Here is a 19893-nt window from a genome sequence, read left to right as displayed (position 1 = left end):
TATTTTTCTTTGCCAAGTCTGAAACAATTATGACGATGCATCAATCTAATAAATATTTCATACAACAAACTACTATGTTCAAATTAGTGCCTTAATTATAGGATAGTTAGGTTTAGGAACTTGAAATTTTTATCCCAGCTTACAACGCTTTTATTCTTCATACTGCTTAATTTCATGGTGTAAATTAGTCCTCATATCTTGCATAACTATTAACTTATAGATTATAACAGAATATTTTTTCTTCACCACATTAAAAAAATAATTACGATGGCAAATTCTCCCAAATATATATATGCTAAAACTAATCATGGACTGATATTTTATTATGCCACGGGTGCGCGAGCGTCCCCGCTAGTCAACGATATATACTTGTTAGAACCGATGCAGCTGTCTTGTCATTTGAGACTCTGCAGGACTTGCTAACAACACCACAAGCAGGAAATGACAAACAATTACTCTATGAAGATTGTATCGGGTAGCCATCCTCTCTTTCAATGCTACCTTGTTTTCTTCCATAGCATAAACAGCTGTGGATGAGCATGGGGCTGCAAATTGCTCCTCCAAAGAATGAATCAGCATATTGTGCACGTTATTAAGGTAAAGGGACTATTTCGTCCATATTTTAGGTTGTAATACTGATTTTGCTCTTTTTTAGGGTTTTCGTTTTTGCCCTTACTTTTTTAATTGAACGAATCAGTTGCCCCTTCTTTGGATGAAAGTACTACAGTGTTAAATAATATGTTAAAGAACTATTTTACCCCTGCACGAGAATATCATTTTGATCTTTTTTTGTCATTTATATTGTTTGTTCTAAATCATAGAAATATACAAAAGCAATATATTATTAATTCAAATGACATGTTTAAAAACTTATAGTTTTTTATAAATATTTAACAGAGTTTCAAAACTATATCAATTTTTTAAAAAATTATAAGTTCCATAGAAATATACAAAAGCAATATATTATTAATTTAAATGACATGTTTAAAAACTTATAATTTTTAAATAGGAGTAATTTCGTCATTAATTATTTCTGGAATTAAATCTTTTATTTTTTTTAAACTAAATATATTGGTCAACTACCTATCAACATAACTTCCATCTAAAATAGGAGCAAACGGTTCATTCGGTTAAAAAAAAATAATGAAAACCTAAAAAATAGAGGTAAAATCAATATTAGACTTAAAAATCAGGCCACGAACGAAATCAAACTTTTGCTCCTTTCCCTGCTATATTTAGTTCAAACAAAGAAAATTAAAAAATGCCACACGTTAGCTTTTCACTCTTAGAAAGTTTGATTAATACATGTATGCCGTACTTGAAGAGATCTCTGACATGCCCATCTCATGCACGCACAATCATAAAACACAGAGAGTGCATCAAGGAACCATTCCATAACGTGGGAATCATGGGCATGATAAAAGCAAACGGGCCATGGTTCTAATGCTGAGGCAGTGCAGGTAACAAAAATCATCTAACACCACCAAAACCACTTTCAAATGCAAGATCAGACAACCAAAATTCAAGAAGTACAATGCTGTGAATATATATTCTTGAAGCTACAAAATTACAAATGACTAAGGTAACCCTGCAAAAATTTGGGATAAACTTGAATGCAGAGAAGTATCTTCAAAATCACTACAGAGATTTCTGGCTCAATTATTGCCAGTTTTTGCATCGAGCTTCTTTTCAGCTTCACTGATAATCTCTAGTTGTTCCAAAAACCCAGTGAGTTTTTTCATGTCCTCCTCCTGTACATTCTGTGGAGCCTTCTCTTTGTAACCGGCAGCTTCCATTTTCTGTGACAGAGCATTTTGCAGCCTGCGTGAATGGGTAATAGAAAGTGTTACTTCTAGTGCACGGTAACAGGCAAATCTTTATTAAAGATATTTTTGAAACAAAAGCCGCTTACTTTTGAATTTCTTCTCTCTTTTTCCTTAGCTTTTCAAGCTCAACTTCAGCATTGAGAGCTCCTTGGAGTTGAAGGTATACAGACAAATCTTTGTTTACAACAGCTGTTGCGCAGTCAGGTGGTGTTTCATCATTCTCTGTCAGGATCTGGATAGTTTCAAATACTAGATCAGATTTCTGTCAAGATCTTTCAATTCAGACAGAATTTTTGGGGAATTTTCAAATGTATGGACAGTATTATTATGAGGTAAGGAGCATAAGTTTTATGAGGTACTAAACAAATAGCACGTCTTATGTTTCAGTATAAATTTCAATCCATGCACTTATTTGCTACAAAAATGCACACATAATTTTACACAAGTTTGAGGCAGAACCTTTAGAGATGATATTGAAGAAAGAGATACGACTAGAGACTGATAACATTGAACAGTGGCAGCGATCTCTTGGCCTCGGCAAAGCGCAAAAGCAGGTCGTCTATTATGGAAAAATAAGCAAGAAAGATATTACATTTTGGTATTGAACAAAATGAATAAAGTAATATTACAGTATAACATAAATTAAGGTAGATTATACACGCACCTCTCATTTGTATCAGATGTTGGCTTCAGAGATCTCAGTTTGTTGACAGTATCTAAGACAATATCTATCTCATTTTCAATTTTATCATCTGTCCATTCCTGCCGTAGAGAAAGATATGTCTCCATTGGTAAATTTGTGATACCTTATATATTGATTCAATTATATTTCCAAATACAAATTGTCTTATATAAGATAAACATACTACCTTAACAAGGGATGGGTACTCTGTTACCATAATGGAATCTTTCCGACAAGAATCTTTAGGCTGAGGAAGACGCTGCCAGAGCTCTTCTGTTACATAAGGCATGAATGGGTGGAGCAAGCGCAAACCAGTGTCTAAGCAAACCCATAAGGCATCTCTACAGGCAGCTCTTGCTGATTCAAACTCTTGAGAGTCATTGAAGAAGTAAGGCTTTATAGCTTCTATAAACACATCACAAAGTTGGTACTGCCACCACGAGTATATAGCAGATGTAGCATCAGAAAATTTGTATGCTTCTAACGAGGTGACAGTTTTGCCAATAGCTTTGCTAAGTACTGACAATATCCATCTGCATATTGGTGGCATTGTAGCTACAGAAATAGTTGCAGGGGGAGTGTAATGATTGCCAAGCTTGCCCATAGCAAAACGAATGGCATTCCATAATTTATTACACCATTGTCGATACCCAACAACTCGTTTGATATCCAGGTTTATCTTGTCAGACTGAGAACCAAGAAAAATCCATTAGAAGATGAATTGCAAGGATAAACAGAAACTAAAATGGGTATGACTACAACCTGAGAAGTGTAAGAAACCAGTGCAAAACGGAGAGCATCGGTACCACATTCAGCAATGCCATCAGGAAAATCTTTCTTCTTCCCGTCTCTTGCAATGTTCAATTCATTTGGATCCAGATTGCCTTCTTCTAAACGTTTGAGGAGACCTTCCAGTGAAATACCATTTATCACATCAACAGGATCAATGACATTACCAAGTGACTTGGACATTTTGCGTCCATGAGCATCACGTATCATAGGATGCAAATAAACCTGAGTAAGAGAACAGAGTTCCAATTTAAGCATATGTGTTCAGCTAAAATCCCTCAGTGTAAGTTATACTTCTAGTTGCAGCTAAACACAAGTTAGGTTACTAAGTAATTCAAAAATAGAAAAAGTAGATTCTAAAGTTGGAAATAAAAGGTAAACTTGTGTGATCAGCTATTAGGATAGTTCTCAATCAACCATGCATTCTGCCAGTCAAAGCAGCATGTTGACAATGTAACATCCACAGCTGGCAATATTGAGGATAGATATCTTCATGTTTGAATCTCGATCAGGATTATATTATTATGTTAAGAGCAACTCCAACAGCTTTGCCATGTCTTTCCATACTCAAATTTAGCAAACTTGAGAAAAAATTGGCCTCTAGCAGACTTGCCAAACAGGTTGTCTTGATATCCAACTTGCCAAACTCCTCCCCTCACTTGCTAGATTTGGCAAGCCATTCAGCCTTGCCAAACGTGGGTCACACCACCTTTCTCCCCTCAACCACCCTCCAGACTCTTCTCAGTGACATGTGGGACCTAGTAAATTTGGAGAGTAGTATATGGAGAGACTTTTGGAGCAAATCAGAAATATGGAGGAATCTTGCTTGCTAAATGAGCAAATGGAGAGAGACTGTTCGAGTTGCTCTAAAGCACAGTTTCAGCTGGTTATTTAAAGACAATGATATCTATTGGTTGATGAGTATAAAAAATGGATGAAATGCATAGATTGTACTGCTAAAATGTTAGACTTGTAATACAGTTTTAATGGCACAGACAGCACATCCATGCATATTGTCAATCTGCCATTACCTTCTGAAATGGCACATCGCCACCAAGTTGCATCCCCATCATCACCATCCGTGCTACCCAAAAGAAGAGAATATCATGTCCAGTTTCTAGCACCGAACCAGGGTAGAAAGCTTTAACGTCAGCTGTATCATCTGGCCAACCAAGTACGGTTAATGGGAAGAGACCAGATGAAAACCATGTATCCAACACATCAGGGTCTTGATGTAACTCGAATTTCTTCCCAGGATACTTTTGTTGTGCCTCCAGGTTTGCTTCACTTTCATTTCTAGCAACAATCCAACGGGTATTATCAGAACCCAGAACTTTCTCTTGATCATCTTCTAGTATAACATACCAAGCAGGCACACGATGTCCCCACCAAAGTTGCCTTGAAACACACCAGTCGCGTATGTTTGCAAGCCATCTGTAAGGACATGACAATGGATGGATCATTTGAATAGGCGGCACAATTATCAATTGACAAAGGAGCAGGTGATAGACATACCTATACCAGTCCTGCTCATACTGCTGTGGAAGAATCTCAATTCTTTTGGACCTTACAGCATCAATACCTGCTTTTGCCATGGTATTGCAATTAACAAACCATTGGGGTTTTATCATAGGCTCCACCACATCATTAGTTCTTGAACAAACACCTAAACTCATTTCATTCTTTTTTGTCTCCTTGTACAAGCCCTTATAACACAGTATAAAAAATGGTAAGGATCAAGCTTCAATAATACCTGAACAAAATCCACATCAAACCAAATGGAAAGAAGGCACAGACAGAAAACATTGGTGAGATTAACCGGTTACATCATAGTTGAATGCTATTTTCCAGATAGTTTTTATAGATACCCAACCATACAAGCATTAACATAATGCAGGTTTTGAGATTTAATGGAACCAGCTATGTCTACAGAAAACAAGACATCATATTTCTCAGAAAAGTAATGCTGTGCTAAGAGACCCATTAATGGAAAATGTGGATGATAGAATAATGTCAAAGGTCGGAAACCTTCATGCTATATTCCATTGACTCCTTATCGCTTACACTACCAAATTTATTCTTTGGACTATGCTTTAGAAAAATATGAATATGCAAGAAAGCTCCAAAACATTCATGGAAAGTCTTTTTACTCTGGTGCAGTTATGCAATGATGCACAAATCCAAAACAAGACAACAATAATTCAAAATGATGTTTAGAGGCTATGGCTTTCAAGTCACAAGACACTGTGAAAGGATGGTTAAGCAAATCTGGGCAGTACCTTTGCCTTTAGTGCCTCAATAACAGCAACTCGAGAAGTAAATCTTGGCATTCCTTCAAATTGTGCACCTCCATTGCTGTTTATTTTCCCATCATCTGTGAAAATATTGATGAACTCAAGGTTGTGTCGCTTACCAACCTCAAAATCATTTGGATCATGTGCAGGTGTAATCTGCATAGAAGACCAGCAAACAACAATTAAAGTGTATGCAGAAGATCCAAGTAGACGAGACAAAATAGAGATAGTCAAGAACTAAGCGTCAGCTCCTACCTTGACAGCCCCAGTACCGAAAGTGGGATCCACTAACTCAGCATCACAGATTATTTTGAGCTTTCGACCATTGAAGGGATGGATTGCATACCTACCATGCAGATGCTTGTATCTATCATCCTCAGGGTGAACAGCAATTGCTGTATCACCAAGCATTGTTTCGATTCTTGTTGTTGCAACAATAATCTCACCCAATCCTTCCTCAAGTGGATATGCAAAAGAGATCAACACACCGAATTGTACAGTTGCATTATAACCAGGAACCTTTAACATAGTTTCTTCTTTAATATCCATATGATCAACCTAACAAAACAGAAATTTCAAAGAAACGGATCAATTTTAGTTATATGTGCAACCAAATCCCCATCATTCACAATAAAAAGTCTCAACAACCTCTACGTCAGAAATTGCTGTTCGAAGGGTGCAATCCCAATTCACAAGGCGATAATCCCTGTATAGAAGCATGCCATCCATAAGAGGAAAATAAAATTATGATGGCAACCAAGAAATCAAATCGACTGTATAGGAGCAAACAGATAAGACATAGTAGTGCAAACAATATAAGAAATGATCAATTCTAACAAAATAAAGTAATCGAACTGACCTATATATCAGGCCTTGTTTGTACAACTGGACAAAAGCTTCAGTTACAGCTTTCGATCTTGGTTTATCCATTGTAAAACACTGTTGCAAAAGGTAGAAGGGAAGTTAAGAATCAGAATTTGAACTGTGTAAATAATACATTGGTCAAGTATACACATACTATCTCCTGAATACAGAAAGTACGAAATGTACCTCGCGGGACCAATCAAGTGAGGCCCCAAGCCTACGCAATTGATTCAATATGGTACCCCCATATTCATCTTTCCATTTGAGAACCTGTCCAGAAGATGATAGATAAAACAACATAAACAAGATAAATGGAGGGTGAAACTAAAGAAGTAAAGCACACCATCCTTTTGATGCATCATACTATATGCTCACAACAATTTTTGGAAGGACATCTTCATATGATAATGGTAATAAATCGTTCATTTATAATCAAATGAATACAGGGAGTTAACAGGCATAAACTTTTGTTCAGTAAAAAATAATGCTTACTTCAGATACAAATCCTTCACGCCCTATATCATGCCTTGTCAAATTCCTTTCACGCATAATCTTCTTCTCCACTACAACCTGATATACATGAACAGACTTTTTAAGTGGCACTCACTTTCTTTAAACAGTACAGAAGAAGGAAGTAATCAATTATCCAGTAATGTGATATATAAATAAAAGAATTTTAGAGGTAAAAATGATTATTGATTTAGATGGGGAGAAAGGAAAGGTGAATAAAATTGAGCAGCATGTGTGGACAATTTATTTTGAGGAAAAAATCTTACAAAAAAGTCAGAATTCCATTTGGATGTTTTGTAAATTAATATGACCATGTTGCCATGTGTTTGCCCATTGGTGACTGACCAAATCGTCAGTAGGTTAGATAGAAAGTAATAGCAACAAAGATATATCAAGTAAACGACATTATGTGCAGATGAATGTTTATAAGATACGATTTCAGAGAATGGTGAAACAAATCCAAAATGCAGACCTGTGTAGCAATGCCAGCATGGTCGACTCCTGGAACCCACAGAGCATTATAACCTGACATCCTCCGCCAGCGTATGATGGCATCCTGTATTGCTTAAATGCAGAGCAGTTAAAATCATTATCTAATGTCTAGCCAACATCTGTAATGTTAGATTGGAAATATGTCTCCGCAAGAATAATGATGGCTACCTCTATAGCCACCGTAAGTGCATGGCCTATATGAAGCGCTCCGGTGACATTTGGAGGTGGTAAAACCTGAAAAGAAGTAATTTAGCTGCTTGGAAACAACACGTCTACGATAAGTGGCTGTATGTTGAAAAGATTGTATTGATTCCAGGAAAAGCAGCTCACTGACTAGCTCACGTAATATCTGGTGCAAACTTCAAACTATGACCTACTTACTATAACAAACGGTGGCTTTGAGCTTGCAGCATCTGCCCCAAAATATCCTGACGATTCCCACCAGGGATACCATCTGCATTAAGGTGAGGAAAAACACATGCATGCAGTTCAGTTAGGCCTTTCTTATTCTGTGAACTATATGATAGAGAAAAACAAGGTAGCATCTTACGATTTCTCAACGGCAGTTGGGTTATACTGCTTGGCCATTTGAGATGCAAGAAATTTCTTCTGCCCATGAGGAGTGTCTGGATCAATGAAATCCTCGGGATTCTCATCCTCCACAACTTTCTTCTTTTGCTTCTTCTCGCTTTTCTTGGGCCCATCTGAAGCTGCTTGTGCCTAAAGAAAAGCAAAACAGCATGAAATTACACACGAATCCATCTCCACAGAGCATTTCACTAAGCAGATATTTGGTTTACATTCAGTAACACAGAAATTCCCTAATCATGTTTAAACCTGGAGCCTAGCTGCCTCCTTCGCCTTCGCCTTAAGCCTTTTCTCCTCTTTCTCTTTTGCCTGTGTGCAGAACAAGTTCACACATCAGTGACTTTGCCATGCGCAAATAATAAACACTTGGCTTAATCGTTCTGAAAATCAGTGCCCATTTGAGGCCAGCTGGTGGCAGACTAGCAATTTAGACCAAACAAATGAATAACTAAGAACATATATAATTCTGAAAGGCGATTCAAGTCATACAGAATTTGATCGAAATACCTTCTGATCTTTCTTCAGCTTGCGTTCTAACTCTTTCTCATCAAGCGGCTGCATGTCAGCGGCGGGAGTAACGTTGGACATGGTGCTTCAGTCGAACGTACCACAAACAAACTGGAGAGGAGAAGCTAAGTTCAACGCGAATTCGAGAAAAAAAGTGTGGGTAGGGGACTAGGGAGTGATACAAAGAGGGCGGATGCTCACCGGCGGCCGAGGGATGCGACGGAAGCAGCAGTAGATCAGCCGCTGCCGCTGCTCGAGGGATGGATATCGGAGCGGGCGGCGGGGATTGCCGCCGCCGGGAGAAGAGGCGGAATCGCGTGCGGCGGCGGCGGCGGCGCAGCGGGTCGAGGCAAAGGGTTTGGGGTGTGACTGCAAGCGGAATGGGCGAACCGTCCCCGTGACGCTATCGCTTTACTGTTTGGCCTGCGAGCGAGGTGGGCTTTCTACGGCCCGGTATCTCGATTCCGGCCCAGCTGCAACAAACAACAAATATTATATTCCTGTGAAAATTGCGAGGTTGCCACCGATCCATATGTCATTAACTCATGTGTGTCCACATGTCAGTGAGATACTAATGTCATGTCTCCAACTTTACAAAAATTATAATGGCACGGTTATAAATTTCTTATTAAATAAAATATGAGACACTCTCTGAATTTATATGAAACTAATAAGTTATGAAATGCATATAAAATATATTTATTAACATAAAATAATTCTAGATAACGCTGAAATATATTATAATATAGAACGGAGGAAGTAACGGCGTTGGATTCCAAAGTTAGTTGTCTACCTCTCGCTTCCTCTACTCAAACCCAGAGAGAAACAACTCTGTAAACGAATCTAGAAATTTGGTTTATTGGGTGGAGGAGGTACATGTTTTCGTACTTTTAGCAATTGAGTTCTTGATTTCTATGCTAAGGGAAATTGCAATCTTAAGTTCAGAGAATTCGGTTTCAACTGTGGTTTTGATTCTTCCATTTGTCCATAAAATTCTGTTGAATACTCACTGAGAGTTTTTGGTAGCACAGGAAGAATTGGTCAAGAAACTCATGGGACCGAGAGAAATGCATCTTTCTTGAAGGAAATTGGTTTTGCTTGCCATGTTGAACACCCTCGCAAGTTTATTCTCAGCTATGTGGCTCTAGCTGGCACGCTGCATGCTCGATCTGATGCAAGTAGCATGGGACCTTGGTAATGACAGGTGAATTCCATAGAATAGTTTTGTCTTTTGTGTCTCCAGCTAGTATCCCCAAAGCCCAAATTGACAGATTGTATTCTACCGCTACATTACAGTGCATTGATCAATGATCATCTATTTTACCTCTCTGTTACTATGATAAAACAAATCCTGATTAAGGATCGGCATGCATCTTCCATATGTGTTGTATTGTTGGGTGCTAGATCTAATGATCAAGGGTAACATAGACAAAAAAAAAGAGGTTTTTAAGTGTCTTTGACATGCTTCGTTTGTATTTTATCAGCTGGCAAAATTTTCTGTTCTCATAGGCACCCATCGATAGATCCCATAGTAGAATAATTGTTTTGCCTGGTGTTTGATGAAGAATGCAAGGAAACACTTAGCAAATAGGAACGTGGGAGTATTATTGTTGGAAATAAATGCTTCCCGACCTTATGTTTTGCCAAACTATCTAAATCAGGTAAAACATGACTAACAGTTTAGGATCTAGTGTTGTGCATTAGCTAGTATAGTTTAGTATGACAATGATAAATTTGCCTTGTGTTTGTAGTTCCACGAAACTTTGGTGTTTCTATGCAATGGACAATGGAGTTGTAATTGTATTGTGGTAAATTTTCTTTGCTCATGATTTTATTTATTTTGCATTATTTCTATGATATGAGTTATTAGTGTGAATTGTTTTCAACACACGGACTTTTTGCTAGTTTCTAAATACACAGATATCTATGGTCAATGTCTCTATTCGGTCCATAGTTTACTTGTCCATCAACACCTCAACTGAATCCCTAGAGGATACACAGGGCCGGATCTACCATGGAGACTCAAGTGTCTACTGAGTCTCCCAATAAAATTTATGCCAAATATGAATTGAAAGAGGGTGAAGTTTTATCTAGTTTGCTCATATCCCCTTAATATGGTTTGCTTGATCTGCCATGGTACATAGAGAGAGTTTGTAATTTATGTGGTGTAATCTTGCATTTATTTGGTTAAATTATACAACTGTGTTAAGTTAAATACGAGATTTTGTAATTCAATGCCCCCACATTAATTATCGGTTTTTTATGGATACCAATATATCCTTCGTTAAAATGTTTCAATATTTCAAAAATGTTTTTATGGTTGTAATGTTTTAGATTCCATTTATAAGAAAAAAATATGGTCCCTATCGACGAAGCAGTAAACAAGGTCCCCATGCCAGCGAACAAGTGTCGCTCAAGGACCAAAATCCACAAGGGACTTTAGAGCAGAGCGTGAGCACCCTAAGGACAACAGACCCAAGTTGGATGTCCCGACTGGCGAAGGTTGTCCCAAACCGTGTGCCTCGGGAAGCTAGTAGTGATATTCCTTGTTCCGAGCTAACAAGCCCAACATGATGGCCCGAACTAGTTCGACTCGAGCAACAATCCTAGGGTGTCCTAGCCAAATCGGTCATCGCGAGCTAGCCACGTTGGGGCACCTGAGATCATTACTTGCCCCCAACTTTATTCCTCTCCTTTGGAGGTAAGATCTAGAGGAGATTGGAGACGACACCCATCTACCTATCTCAAAAAAAAACCTACCCCTACCACATCAATGCCTTATGTGAGGGCAATGTTTTTCATGTGTATGCACTACAAAACAGATAGGATGGATGGCCCCCTAATTAACTAGAACATGGGACATGACTTACCGACTATTGAGGCCATAGTCGACCCACTCTACAAACCACACTCCTTAGTTCCTCCGTTGCTGCCAGATTGACTGATGGGCCTATGTTTGTAGGGGCATGTCACATGCTCTCCATGTCTCTGATGTGCCATACCTAGCCATGTTAAAGGGACCCACACAACTGTCTCATTCTACATTGTAGCGTCTTATTTATATAGCCCTTAACCGAGATGAGAGGAGGCTTGTGGAGGAGAAACCATGGTAGAAAAAAGAAACAAAATATATAAGATTAGGGTATTACGCAACCCAGCAACCCGAACCTATATAAACTAACATGTCCTCCTTTTGCTCCCTATCTCATCACACTCACTCAACGGTTTTGGTGCATGCGAATGCGGTTCACCCCATGAGCCAAACTCAAAAGGGCCCAGCTTAGGCTCCCGCTCTTGACACTCGTTCACAAACAATTACAGATTGGTTGATGTTGTTTTCCAACTGTTTCCATTCCTACTCAACGTGAACGTGTCCCAGCCAAAAACAACCTAACCAAATACCCTCCCTAGAGCATCTCCAAAAGAATGCTAATATTTTGTTTTCTAGAAACTTGCATTAGGTTCATCTAAAAAAATATTAGACATAAAAATTACATACTACTCCAACAGAGATCTAAAATTGAATAAGTTGTATTAGGAACACATATTTTTATTCCAAATTTAGGATACAAGAGAGTTAATTTTAGGCATGAGAGAATATTAGGAATACATTTGGTAACCTGTTGGAGATATATTTTCTAGCTCAGTTCCCAAAATTCAGTTTTAGGGATCAATTTAGACATCTCTTGGAGATGCTCTTAGTTTCCTATCAATTTCACCAGTCTGAAAATCTTTCAAAGGACGATATCATGCAAGCTAAACTAAAATTACAGAGGATGACATTATGCACCCACAAAACATCTTTACATGACAGGAACTGCAAGTAGGGAAAAATGCTACGGATGGTCGGCTTCCATTCCGTCAAAGCAACTTCACACCGGCGGCTCTAAGTGAATCTATGACGGCCTTCACCTTGCCATGGTACACCTGGTCTCTTGCCATGGAGACGGACACCGCAGGGATGCCTCTGAACAGCAGACGCTCGCCGAGAAGCTTCCCGATCTTGGCGGCGGCAGCGACGTCTCGTGTCGACTCCATGCTTGGCCGAAGAAGCTTCTCCTGCGAACTCGCCGAGCATGCAACCGTGGCAGATGGGGTGTGGATGACCTGCGCACTCACAAAGTTGTTTGTGAAATGCATCTTCAGAACATAGGGCTTGAGGAACTTGGTGATTGCAGGCGCCCTAGCTGGAGGAGGGATGACCATATCGGCCAATTAAGCTGCTCTGTACAAGACGTTGACATCAGATGGTTTCTGTCACATGAACAAAGGGAAAATAGTTCATGCAATAGTTCACAGTTACCACAAGAAATTTCAGTAGACACAAGTTGTCATCATTAGTTTTTATTTAAGAACTTATTTAGTAAGAAGCAAATAAAAGAATTACTGCAGAAATTCAACAACTCTTAATATGTCTGGAATTACATAATACTCAGACAGTGATAATGTGTGGCAGGATATGCGTCTATTCTTCATTTACGGTGTTGAAGCGCCTGCAGTGGATTAATTAGTTAGGCCTTACCACAACTTGGTATACTCTAAGGTCCGAGCCTCAGAGAAATTGGAGTATACAACAGATGAAAAAATGGTAGTAGATGGATTATATTGGACTGAATAAATATATTTTGAAAGAACACCTATAAATTATGTGTGGTTCTAGTCATTAGAGGCTCAACGAACATACCAACAACACCACGAACAGGAAATGGAAATTTTACTTTAGGAAGTTTGTATTGGGTAGACATCCTTCCTTCAAATGAAACCTTTCTTTCTTCCAGCCCAAAGCGTTGGATATTTTTCACAAGATGTGTTTAACTTCTATAAGGATCCATGGATTAAAACAGTAAATGTTCAAATTTAATACTTCTGACAGTATATTTACATGAACGGCATGCAATTGAATACTTCAAGTTATATTACTGCCGTTGTTTTTGCATCATCCAAAAGTTAAAGAGATTCTAGAGTGAAATGGATAAAACCCTGACACAGTCACACAAAGCACAAAATGCTAGAACTGACTTCCACTAAAAAAAAAATTAACAAGCACTACCCTTTCTCCATAAGACACATCACTGAAACTCTGAAAGCAGCAGCAAATCTATGATATATAGTTGCCAACATTGGTGCAGCTATCTTGTCATTTGAGACTTGCAGAACTTGCTAACAATACCATAAGCAGGAAATGACAATTTTACTCTAGGAAGATTGTATCGGGTAGTCATCTTCTCTTTTGAATGCTACCTTTCTTTTCTTCCATAGCATAAATAGCCATGCATGGGCTGCAAATTGCTTCTTCAAAGAATTAACTCGCACATTGTGCACATCAAGGTAAAAAAGTCCTGAACTTACATGTCAAAGTCAATCTCACTATTTCATAGTGAATGGCTCTGTCCCCTGCTATTCGATGAAACAAAGAAAATTGTGAAAAGGCAACAACTTCCAGATGCACATACAAGTAACAACAAACATAAGCATTTCACTCTTACTCCAGGAGCTAATGTGTGTTGTTAGTTAATACTACTGAAGTGTATTAACTTAACACTTAGTTCATTTTGGATGTGGAGAATCATGTTCAAGTAACTATGTACACTTGTTTTACATCCAAAATTTTTGACACCGTTTGATGTCAAAAGGCCCTAAATTGTAGCTAAGACGTACTGCGGTTCCTTGCAAGTGAAATGTTAAAGAACGGAAATAATTCCAGACTGAACTGGTAACCATGAACTCCTGATGCGTTCATCAAAATTTAACAAAGAAGCTAGAAATGTTCCCCCACAAGAAAACCTAACGATTAACAAGAACTCCACAGGCACCCCTGCTATCCACGAAAGGGATCGATGCTTGCACCCACTACAAATCACCCAAAGATAATGGATTGGATCCGCCTCATCCACAATACGAGCGAGGGAGAGAGAAAATGATACATGGAGATACATACCGTCGACGATGGGGGTAGACGACGGCGGCGGCGAGGGTTTCCGGTTTCTGTCGGGACGACGAGAGGCGGCTAAAATGCAAATTCAAAAGATTCCAGGGGCCTAAATGCAAACGGTGGGAAACGACGGTCGAGATATACACGGGGGCACATCCCGAATCTCAACGCAGAGGAGAAAAGCGTAGGAGGGTTCGGAGAGGGTTCGGCGGCGGCGGCGGCGGCGCGAGGGAACCGGCGATATGCAGGCACTGGCACGGGCGGCGCGGGGGATCCCGGGGGCGGCGCGACCGCCAGTGGCGGTGGCGGCGGCGGGGGTGCAGGTGCAGCCGGCGCGGGGGATCATGGTGCACGTGAAGGACGGCAACCTGGAGCGCGCGCTGGCGATAATGGCGCGCAAGATGCGGTCGAGCGGCATCGAGAGGCTGATCCAGCGCCGGAGCCGGACCCACCACCACGTCAAGGACTCGGAGAAGCGCGTGCTCGCCCGCAAGGCCCTCATGCAGCGCGTCCGCTCCCAGGAGCTCGGCAGGAAGCTCCGCGACATCCTCATCAAGAAGATCAGGTCAGCGGCCGTCTCCCCTCCCACTACTTCCCCCCTGCTGTTACGCCATTCATGTGTCCTCGTGGATGCGAGTTCTTGCGGTCACAAGATTGTTGGCCCGAGTAGGGCTTTCGTGGGGGCGAATCAAGCGGCTTTCGTCGATGCTCGCCAAGTGTTCGACGAAATGGCTGGTCGATTTTATGCAAGTCTGAATTTATATTAGGCGGCTGTTTTTATGTTGTAAAGTGATGACCCGATTTGGTTTCGCTTTTGGGAGACGTTTGGTCAGATGAGTGATCACTGGGTTGTCAGTGCCTGAGCGGTAGATGATGTAAATGTATTCTACTGTCCCGGAGTTTGTTGTTGGCACAATGCAAGATGCTTCTAGACTTGGGCGTGCAGAAGATTTACTAATAGTACTGTGACTGTTGCATATCTCATATCTGCAGTCAGGAGTCCATTAGATTTCATGCACACCAGGGGTGGAGAAGCTGACAAACGCATGGACCACAAGCTATTGATTTTAATGAAATTGATAATTTTGGTCGATCTACTAAAAAGGATTGTTTTAACTCCTTTTGTCTAACGGGTTCATAAGTTATACCTTGCTCGATTATGTTTCACTGGAAATGTTAGATATGTCATATGTTATTCAGTAGTGCGTCTGATTGTGAGTTGACATGTATATGCCAAGTGCACTTATCTGATATCAAAGGTTGACATGGGATATCTGAATCGACTTTGCAAGCACACAACATGCAGAGTCTAAATTCTGCAACGGCCAATGTTTATGTACATTTGGTTCAGTATATAACATGCTAAACAAGTGAATGTGACATCCTGGTATCAATAGGCCAAAAAAATCAACCCTGATCAATATTGCCAATTGATGAGGTAGATGTAAGTTTATAGCAATATCATAATAACATTTTCAGAACTAATTAATCTCCTGGAGGAATTGATGCATGCCTACTTTTGTGGTCTTGCTGGTGGTGGTGGTGCATGTTCTGATTGTATACATGCTGCTTAATCCTACAATACTTTTGCCTGATGCAAGAAGGTTGTTTCCTAATCAAGCAATTTAGTTGTACAATATGAACTAGTTTTCCTAGGCTGCCTTGGGGCAGCAATCGGTTAAAGGATATAGGCATATACCCAATGAAACTTATTTTTGTGTTGGTGAATGAACCAAATCACCTTTTGTACTACAGCAAACCAATATGGTGCAATACACAGAGATGTGGAATTTTATCCCCATAGTGCTTCTAAACAATACAAGATATGCATAGAAGGCCTACTGACCTTTGTAGTGGTTTTATCTCATCATTACAATTCTTTACGTTGTACTGGATCTGTATTCTAAAAAAAAGATCTACTGAGCCATCAACAAGTTATTGGTGCCCCTACTTGTTAATTGTTACCCTATAATTCAATGTTTAGGCCTACTCTTTTAAATTTGTGACTATGGGATAATAATCGTGTTTTGATGGTGGCTGTGCAAAGTGATATCATAATTATTTTTCAATATGCAGTATGCACAGACATGATGCCCCTGAATTCAGCTTTTAATCATCAAGTAGCATTATAGCATGTGTGGTTGAACTTACCAGTATAAAATTCTGTTCCAGTAGAAGTTTAGAAATCTGAAATAATCAATACCATAAATTGAACAGATAATCACCATTTATTTTGTGTATAATCAAAGTTACTACAAGTGCTCAAATTGAAATGGTCAGTACAAGAGGTTATTCGGCCAATAGTGGTACATCTTTGAAATGTAAGAAGTGCAATGTGGAAATATATAGCATCACAGAGCTCTACCTCCCTCTGTTTTTGTATTAACGAAGAATGAGAGATAAGTTACATGTAAACCTTCAGTGCTCAGTTTAATTATCATGCATGTTTTCATAATTTATTTAAAATCGCATATTTCTGCAACTCTGCCATTCGGATTACAAGCATAATTGTGGTCGGTTACTGATTATGCATTCTCACATAAAAGTTACCATGCAAATAATTTATCTATCCAACTCAATGCTCATAATGCCGATACAGAGTGGATATTTGGTGTGCTGATGGTTTTATTATATTTGAGTGTTTCGGCAAAATATTATAGCATTACGCTGCATGAAAGTTTTCATGTATAAATGTCCAGTGGTTGCTGTATAATTCATGTTGTATGAATCACATTGCTCTCTTTCATTGATGAAGCATTTGCTTTGTTCAGGGGTCAATGAGAGCATATTTAGTGAGGCGGCAGGAGGATTACCAGTACTCCATGCTCAAAATTTAATCCGTCCCCAGTGGTGAACTGTAGGAAATGAACTGATGTTTTCCTGTATGGATCTATTCAGATATTTAAAAAAACGTCATTGTTACTGACTTGTATTAAAGACGTGGTAAATTGAGAATTTTGTTATGGCATAATTTGGTATCTCTTATTGAACTGCTATTTGTCAATGTGTTGCTTAATAATGTTATATGGAATCAAAATCTCTTGTAATACTTAAATGTGTTTTAAGAAATATCAAGTCTATTTGTATCGAGTATATATTTCACTGTATATGTTAAAAAAAGTACTTCCTCAGGTTAAAAAAAATCGTCGTGCTGGATAAGATTTGGTTAGGCTTTTAAGTTTTCGACCATCAATTATTTTTTAAATGCTTAGTTTATATGCAAAATAAATGCTATACATAGATTATCCTCGAAAAACACTGTCATAATATCATAAACTTATTGATTTTATAAATTTATTGTAACAAAAAACATAGTTTTTGGAATTTTCAAAGTTTAATTAAATCTTGTCCTAAATGACAAATATTTTTAACCGGAGGGTACTCTCTTTGGTTTTCTTGTTTGACTTTTAAATCTACATTTCATCTTTCATTATATTTAAAATTTTATACAAATAAAATTATAAGTCATCTTTAAAGTGTATTTAGTAATTTCACAAAACTACATTTACTGCGATCAAAACTATAATAAAAACTACATATGTAAGGTTGTATCATAAAACTATGGATTTAACATCATTTTTCACAAAACCACAACTTCTGTGACTTAAAAAACAAAACTACATATTCAACATCAATTTTTTTCACAAAACCACAACTTTTGCAATTAAAAAAAACATAACAGTGTAACTCTAAAATATCTAATTCTTTGATTGTTTCACACTAAATTTGTAGTTTTGTGATACATGACCTTGTAGTTTTATGTGAATATTGAAGCTAAATCTGTAGTTTTGCGAAAGATAACCTTAAATATGTGGCTTTCTAATAATTTAACCAAAGTACATATCGTTTCATGAAATTTACTCTAAAATAAATTACAACAAAAGTAATTAAGAATTATGTAACTTTTTGAATAAATGGAATGGTCAAATATAGATTCAAGTCAACGGTATAAAATAAAAAATGCAGAGGGAGTAATAAAGAATTATTTAGTCCACCCACTTCTAAATATCTGTCAATTCTGCCGAGCATCATTTTAGGTTGACCACCATTATGTGTTAAAAGGTTTATGATGAATATTGTTTGTATGTTTATTTTGCCTCAAAAAGATATTTGTATGTTTAAATTTAACGTGTGCATACTTTAATACTCAATCTATATTGATGTCATTGATGTTTTGACACATGTTTGAGCTCGATCAGAATCTATTTTTAGATGTCATCCATATTAGGAGAGAAACTCTGTATATAGATATTCTCTCTCTATCCCCTAAAAAGATATGGATGATGCCATATATAGATGATTTGCTGGATTACAAAGAGATATGAAGGATGAAACTATTTTAGATGATCATTCAAATGAAGATATGGATGACCAAATTTAGATGAGCTATTAGGGATGCTCTAATACGTAGATATACCCTTTTCAAAGATATTAGATGAAACTTAGTGTTTGGTCGAGGAAGATTCGCCATGTCTATCATGTGCTCTTGCCTAGACATAATTTTCTCATCAACCTTTGTGTTATATACCATGACTATAGATTCCATGATAGCCGTATTTTGCATTTCAGGTACAACTACGGACTGCTGTTTATAGAGAGGACTTCACGAGTGCTCACAAACTGAAGTTGGCTATTGCTGCTACATCAAAAAATGATACTATGGGCAGAACAATTTCTGACTTAAATGTAAGTCGTCACGTCAGCCTCCCACCCCTCCGCCCTGCGCCGTGCTCCTGCTTGGCCATGACCGGGCAGTCATGGTCATGGTGAGCTTCGCCGGTCTCAAGAAGGAAGGGTTCCGGTTGGGCAGAGCGGTGATGCCCAAATTCTATCTGGAGGACATCAGCGCCGAGGTCTTCGAGGCAGCGACGGCGACGCGCCAACAGCACCGAGAACGCAATGCTGGAGGAGGGTGGTGTGCGTGAGCGTCATGCCGAGGGAGATGATAGAGTCGTTCTTGATGGAGTACCACGGCGTTGACGCTGTTGTCGCGCCGAAGCTGAGGAAGGGAGGGGTGAGGGGGACTGGTGTTGGTGTCGGCGAAGGGCGAGCAGGCCGGCGGCGCAGGGCGGAGCGCTGATAGGGAGAGGAGAGCAGGCCGGCGCAAGCGCACAGCAAAGGACGGCCGACGCAGGCGGTGCACCCGCGGGTGGTGCATGGTGGAGGAGGGGAGGAGTTGAGGCAGCGCAGGGTGGAGGAGGCGAGGAGGTGAGGTGGGGACACAGGGCGTCGACGAGAGGAGAGAGCAGATCAAGCGGCGTGCCGACAGGCAGCGCAGGGCAGAGGAAGGGAGGAGGCGAGGTGGCGCGTCGGTGGGCGGCGTAGGGCTAAGGAGAGGAGGCGAGACGACGGGGAGAGAAGAGCGGGCGCAGGGTGGAAGGTGGGAGCAGGGTTTCCTTGCCGCGCAAC

The 19893-nt window shown here is 39.4% G+C and overlaps 3 protein-coding genes and 3 non-coding genes across 6 annotated transcripts; 1 reads left to right on the top strand and 5 right to left on the bottom strand.

Annotated features, from left to right (window-relative positions):
* Nucleotides 1–383: 383 nt before the first annotated feature.
* On the bottom strand, nucleotides 384–503 carry LOC121054059. Its single transcript, XR_005811526.1, has one exon. It is a non-coding gene; the product is annotated as a small nucleolar RNA snoR104 (small nucleolar RNA).
* A 960-nt stretch (nucleotides 504–1463) lies between these two features.
* LOC102719938 (valine--tRNA ligase, mitochondrial 1-like) lies at nucleotides 1464–8922 on the bottom strand. Its single transcript, XM_006650371.3, has 21 exons — nucleotides 8754–8922; nucleotides 8553–8663; nucleotides 8295–8354; nucleotides 8008–8177; nucleotides 7839–7911; nucleotides 7626–7691; nucleotides 7438–7521; nucleotides 6948–7025; nucleotides 6642–6725; nucleotides 6451–6530; nucleotides 6240–6297; nucleotides 5847–6149; nucleotides 5577–5747; nucleotides 4813–5003; nucleotides 4329–4731; nucleotides 3271–3522; nucleotides 2696–3196; nucleotides 2491–2588; nucleotides 2286–2385; nucleotides 1913–2058; nucleotides 1464–1821 (listed from the first exon to the last, which is right to left on the bottom strand). Exons 2-21 carry the CDS (start codon nucleotides 8631–8633, stop codon nucleotides 1656–1658), a joined length of 3165 nt encoding a protein of 1054 aa, XP_006650434.1. The 5' UTR covers nucleotides 8634–8663; nucleotides 8754–8922; the 3' UTR covers nucleotides 1464–1655.
* Nucleotides 8923–12302: 3380 nt separating this feature from the next.
* LOC102719656 (50S ribosomal protein L18-like) lies at nucleotides 12303–14523 on the bottom strand. Its single transcript, XM_006650370.2, has 2 exons — nucleotides 14491–14523; nucleotides 12303–12777 (listed from the first exon to the last, which is right to left on the bottom strand). The coding sequence occupies exon 2, from the start codon at nucleotides 12756–12758 to the stop codon at nucleotides 12414–12416; it is 345 nt and encodes a 114-aa protein (XP_006650433.1). The 5' UTR covers nucleotides 12759–12777; nucleotides 14491–14523; the 3' UTR covers nucleotides 12303–12413.
* LOC121054061 lies at nucleotides 13202–13317 on the bottom strand. Its single transcript, XR_005811527.1, has one exon. It is a non-coding gene; the product is annotated as a small nucleolar RNA snoR104 (small nucleolar RNA).
* On the bottom strand, nucleotides 13678–13795 carry LOC121054058. Its single transcript, XR_005811525.1, has one exon. It is a non-coding gene; the product is annotated as a small nucleolar RNA snoR104 (small nucleolar RNA).
* A 123-nt stretch (nucleotides 14524–14646) lies between the features above and the next one.
* On the top strand, nucleotides 14647–17520 carry LOC102704506. The gene is made up of 2 exons (XM_040522218.1): nucleotides 14647–15049; nucleotides 17256–17520. Exons 1-2 carry the CDS (start codon nucleotides 14727–14729, stop codon nucleotides 17263–17265), a joined length of 333 nt encoding a protein of 110 aa, XP_040378152.1. The 5' UTR covers nucleotides 14647–14726; the 3' UTR covers nucleotides 17266–17520.
* The last annotated feature ends 2373 nt before the right edge of the window (nucleotides 17521–19893 follow it).

Source organism: Oryza brachyantha, chromosome 3 (assembly GCF_000231095.2).
Source record: "Oryza brachyantha chromosome 3, ObraRS2, whole genome shotgun sequence".
Lineage (NCBI taxonomy): Eukaryota > Viridiplantae > Streptophyta > Magnoliopsida > Poales > Poaceae > Oryza > Oryza brachyantha.
Note: the sequence above shows the minus strand (reverse complement) of the source record. Positions and strands in the feature narration are given on the sequence as shown.